Raw genomic sequence first — 5000 nt, 5'->3', positions numbered from 1 at the left:
ACACACACACACACACACACACACATCTGGGTCAATCCCACAATGCAGTGCACAGCCAGGGCCGAGAGCAAAGATGTCATCGTCACCATGTTGGTCTTTTACATGAGCCTCATCGTCATGGTGATGCTGTAGAGAGCCTGTCTCAGCAGCTTGTGTGTGCTGACGTATATGATGCTGTGTAGCAGAACCAGGCTGGGGCTGCTGCTGACACACACACACACACCTCACGCACGCACGCACGCGCGCACGCACGCACGCTCTTACAACGTTGGGCCAAACCCAGCACAAAGGAGTTACCATGCCAACCAAAACCTCTCAGTCATAAGTGCTGAGCCTCATAACCACACGTGACGTATGAGGTCTGAACTCCAATCCAGACAAGCAGCGGAACCACTGATGCTCACATAAACACTGAAGAACACACAGAGCCCAGCCCAGCTCAGCCCCTGAGAGCACACACACATAGAAGACCATTCTGTCCACTCCAACACCACTGTAAAGATGTGCGAGGTCCAACCTCTGGCACGTACACACACCTAGTGTAGGTGCTCCTGTGTGGGCGGAGCAGCTGAGCAGGAGAGCGACTCACCGTCTGGCCGTGTGTGTGTGTGTGTGTGTGTGTGTTGCTGTGTGAACGCTGGCTCTTCCTCTGCACCTAAATCTCTCCCACAGGCTCTTTGTGTCGTCGTCACACGGTTGCTGCTTTTCTAAGATAAATGAAACAGAAAGTATCAGCTGTTATTCCCTCTGAGTCCATGACCATCATCCTGTAGTCACACAAAGACACGCCCCCTCTGGGCTCTCTATGATGAAGACGTTAGGCTCCTCCTCCTCCTCCTCGTGTGACATTCAGAAGGTAAGCAGGTGAGCCTCTGTCTCAGTCTCAGGTGTATGTACAGATCTATACTGTATATCTATGTGACTTTATAGAGCAGCATGTAGAAGCTGTTGCTCAGGTTTGGGGTCATGCATCACTGCCAGCTTCATATTTGACCGTTTACTGCAGCCGCTGGCCTCAGACACCAGGACAGACCTCATTAGAAACAGTGACCGGCTGATTTCCTACCAACCAAAGGTGCAACAACACTTACTGCTTCCTGTGAGGACTTCTGGACCATTCCTCTAGACTGAAGCCACTCCACAGACAGGAAGCTCTGAAAAACAGCACCGCTTTGGATCAGTACCAAATCCAAACACAAATCTGACCTGTGAGAGCTTCATCAGTGAGCACAGGCATGCACACTGAGCAGAGCACAGGGGCTTGAGCTCTGAGGAGTGAATTCAGGGAACGTGCGCTGATAACAACAACAAGTATGTTGACATGTGAGTCCAGCGCAGGGGTTCATGTTAGAGTGACAGCAGGTTAATCACAGCACATCTGTCCCTGAACGCATCATCTGTCCTCTTAAACGAGTCTGTGTGAGCCTTTGAACGCCGCGCAGCTTTTATCTGCACTTAGCTGCTAAATGGCTGAAGTTTCATTCCCAGTGACGCTTTAATGTAAACATGTTCCGGTCCAGTTTGGTGTCATGACATGCTGCTGGTCTCCTGTTAGCACAAGCATTAGCATTAGCCGCCTCTCTGCCTGGCAGCTTCTTGACCTTAGCCTGACAGCCCGCTAGCTAAGCCAGATCCTTCTAGCGCACTCAGCTGCGCCCAGTCCAGCATGTGAGCTCCACCGGACTCCATCTGGTGCCGTCTCCCCCAGAGCCCCCCACGCCCTCACGTCGCCCCCCGCGGGTCCGTGTGTGACCGTGGAGACTCGCGTTAGCTCCCCACCGAGCCGTTAGCATGGCTCGCTAGTTAGCTCTGGAGCTAAAATAACGGTTAACGCTCCCGCAGCCTCCCGCACACCGCGGGCCAGTAAACGAACACTCACCGTGTCTCCCGGGCGCCCCGCGGCAACCGGACGGACTCCATGGAGGTCAAATGATCCGTTTAGCTGCGTTCGTCATCGCTCGGCAGCGGGAGGTCAGAGCTCGGCTTTGCGTCACGCAGGAGCATCGGCGGCTCGAGCGGCACCAACGGGAAACAACATGGACGCCGAGCAGCGTTAGTTTGGCTCCCAGTCTGAGTGATAAACGAGACGGTTACTGTGGTTTCACTACACTAACGACACCAACCACACTAAGGACGCGACCATGTTCCGTTCTGACAGCCAGTGAGTCTTTGTGTGTTTGTTATTAACAAATGTGACTGACAGTGAACTAGAGTTGAGAGGTCGAACGTCACTCGCTGTTTCCAGCGTGAATGACGTGAACGTTTCACTCGAGGATGTAAACCTGCCGGACTCTCCCGGGCGATTGAAGCATGAAAACGGGACTAAAGCGTGTCAGTGCCCGGTACCCGAACCGAAGAAGGGCAGAGAAACATCCCGGTAAGAGGCTGAAGTCGCTACAGCTCAATGCGGGGCTCTGTCGTCCCCCACAGGCCAGGGGCTGTACTGCACATGTGCGTATTGGTCACGTGATCAGCTTCGGCACTGGGCAGGTCGTGACTGAAGTTTAAAAAGTTCAATAATGAATGACAATAAAGTAATGTTTCATTAATGTTTCATTCAGTTTCTGTCATAATTAATCTAACGCAATCACTCGAACTGTATTATGACATTAGTACAATAAATATCTTACAGCATGTTTTATTATTATTTTGATTATTATTATTATTATTAGACAAGAAACACTATATTGCCATTTTTGAAGCGATAACATACTTCTATAAAGAGCGAGCTGGAGCTGCATTAAACTTTTAACTTTGATTCAAATGTCAACATACTTAAAGCTACAGTTATGGTAACTATGAGCAGTATTTGAATGTAGAAACACCGCGTAAAGGAAACCCAGCGTGTATCTGTCAAACAAAGATGTGTGATTGGTCGATGATTTTGCACTTACAAATAAATTAACCAATCACAGACGTTGTTCTTGGTCGTTGTCAGCAACCGGCGTACACAATAGGACATCCAGGAAGTAGCGTGGCTCGGTCAGAGCCTAACAGCGACTTTGTTGAATAAAGCGCAGTTTGGGAGTTTTATCGTCCAAAGCTGCGGATGAAAAGCTTCCGGCAGCATGAACCTCGGGTGAGTGTGTGTGCGCGCATCAACACAAGTCAGCTGAACACCGTGTGTCCGTGTGTGTGAGGCGAGTTAGCTTCAGCTAGCCACCGGCAACCAGCTAACTGACTCCAGCCCGTCAGACTGTTGCCATATCAACGTGAACAAGTTTCAGTGCTTCAGACCGAAACATCAAACTGCCTGAGCTCAGAGGCAAGGAGCCGATGAAGAGGAAGGTGCTGCACTGTGTAGAGCTCCTCACAGTGATTCTCCCCTTCACACACAGTGAGAGGTTCAGTGTCTTGCTCAGCAGCACACAGGCTCTCTGAGCAGAATCAAACCGGGAACCTCCACCATACCTCCACCATGCAGAGCAGCCAATCAGCTGTAACATTATTATTATGATGATGATGATGAATCATTCAGATCTTTAAAGAGGTTTAACATGTCTCCTGTCAGGTCTGAGTCAGCTGTTACATATGGCCTCAGGTGTGTGTGTGTGTGTGTGTGTGTCCGTGTGTCTGTGTGTCTGTGTGTCCGTGTGTGTGTGTCTCTCTCTCTCTCTCTCTCTCTCTCTCTCTCTCTCTCTCTCTCTCTCTCTCTCTCTCTCTCTCTCTCTCTCTCTCTCTCTCTCATGTCTCCTTGTCTTCCTGCTCAGAGACGGTTTGCTGTTTGAACTAAAGAATGGAAAACCAAGACTGATCCTCCTCAGCCAGGGTGAGACTCAGCTGATGACTCTGACACTGACCTCTACTGACACTGACCTCTACTAACCTCTACTGACCTCTGCATCACCTCACACACACACACACTGTTCATGTGTTCACATCTCAGTGCTCTCAACATCGTCTGTGTCCTCTGCAGGTGCTGAGAAGAATCCAGCAAAGGTAACAACACGCACACAAACACACACACACACAGATACACACACACACACTCTCTCTGGTTCTGTTCACACGCTGGCTGGTACTCAAAGTGCTTTCAAAGAGAATTTGATTGACAACAAATCTGATAAAAACAAGCAAAAGAAACAGCTGGAGAGAGAGAAACAAAGAGAGCAAGAAGAGAAGGAGCACAGGAAATAAGCCTGTGTGTGTGTGTGTGTGTGTGTGTGTGTGTGTGTGTGTGTGTGTGTGTGTGTGTGTGTGTGTGTGTGTGTGTTCGTGTTCAGCAGCCGTGCAGGTTCAGAGCCAACACTCCGTCCTGCGTTGAGCAGCTACAGGTGGAGGAGTGTCCGGCCCGACGCTCTGCAGGGACGAGCAAGGAGGCCAGGGGCAGAGGGGGCGGGGCCAAAGCTGCACCCAAGGTAAGACCCAGCTTACCCACTCAGATCCAACAAGAGGAAGACGATGCTCAACATGTGAACATCTGTAGGGCCAGAGTGTACAGCTCTTATTTTGAAGGGACTTTAGTGTAAACATGATGAGTGACAACAGCAGCGTGTGTGTGTGTGTGTGTACTTGTTGAAGGTAAAGTCAGACAGATCCAAACCCAGCAGCACCGTTGGGTCCCTTGGAGCCGGTGGTAAAGCAGTGCAGGCTCCTCCCAGAGGGGGGGCGGGGCTGACAGACGGGTCCTCCAGTGGGACAGTGAGACAGGACAGTGGCGTGTGTCTCACCAACGAGCAGCTGGAGCAGATCCTCCACACTGTCCACAGCCCAGAGCAGCACAGTCGTCACGGTAACAGAGCACTGTCTTGTTACATGTCCAGAGATTTCTGACATGGTTTAGATCCAGGAGAACCTTTGACCTTTCACCTGACCTGGAGCGACCTCTGGTCTCTATAGGGACAACACAGGAGGGAGGAGGAGGAGAGGACGCACCTGAAGAGAGAGAGAACAGGTGTGTGTGTGTGTGTGTGTGTGTGTGTGTGTGTGTGTGTGTGTGTGTGTGTGTGTGTGTGGCTCAGAGCTCTGATCTGCTGCTCTGCTCAGGTCGTCTGGATGTT

At 50.8% G+C, this 5000-nt stretch overlaps 2 protein-coding genes across 7 annotated transcripts in view; one reads left to right on the top strand and one right to left on the bottom strand.

The window, feature by feature from the left end:
- ip6k1 (inositol hexakisphosphate kinase 1) overlaps positions 1-2435 on the bottom strand; it is an 8693-nt gene extending 6258 nt beyond the window's left edge. The window contains exons 1-3 of one of the 6 annotated variants that reach the window (XM_076140243.1): positions 1880-2435; positions 1092-1154; positions 537-707 (exon numbers count right to left, since the gene is read on the bottom strand). The gene's annotated coding sequence lies outside the window, so the exon portion shown is untranslated. Of the gene's footprint in view, positions 708-1091; positions 1155-1879 lie in introns of all 6 variants that reach the window. The other 5 variants (XM_076140244.1, XM_076140247.1, XM_076140248.1 and 2 more) reach the window with 5 other exon arrangements.
- ccdc66 (coiled-coil domain containing 66) overlaps positions 2285-5000 on the top strand; it is a 7324-nt gene continuing 4608 nt past the window's right edge. The window contains exons 1-8 of the mRNA XM_076140242.1: positions 2285-2377; positions 2939-3079; positions 3711-3769; positions 3917-3939; positions 4224-4358; positions 4522-4732; positions 4840-4894; positions 4987-5000. The exon at positions 4987-5000 is cut by the window's right edge and continues 81 nt beyond it. Coding sequence (XP_075996357.1) covers positions 3069-3079; positions 3711-3769; positions 3917-3939; positions 4224-4358; positions 4522-4732; positions 4840-4894; positions 4987-5000 — 508 coding nt within the window. The 5' untranslated portion in view covers positions 2285-2377; positions 2939-3068. The remainder of the gene's footprint in view (positions 2378-2938; positions 3080-3710; positions 3770-3916; positions 3940-4223; positions 4359-4521; positions 4733-4839; positions 4895-4986) is intronic.

Source organism: Genypterus blacodes, unplaced genomic scaffold, assembly GCF_046128005.1.
Source record: "Genypterus blacodes isolate CSIRO-AG114 ecotype Tasmania unplaced genomic scaffold, CSIRO-AGI_Gbla_v1 ptg000529l_1, whole genome shotgun sequence".
NCBI classification, from domain to species: domain Eukaryota; kingdom Metazoa; phylum Chordata; class Actinopteri; order Ophidiiformes; family Ophidiidae; genus Genypterus; species Genypterus blacodes.
This window is presented reverse-complemented; position numbering and strand designations above follow the sequence as displayed.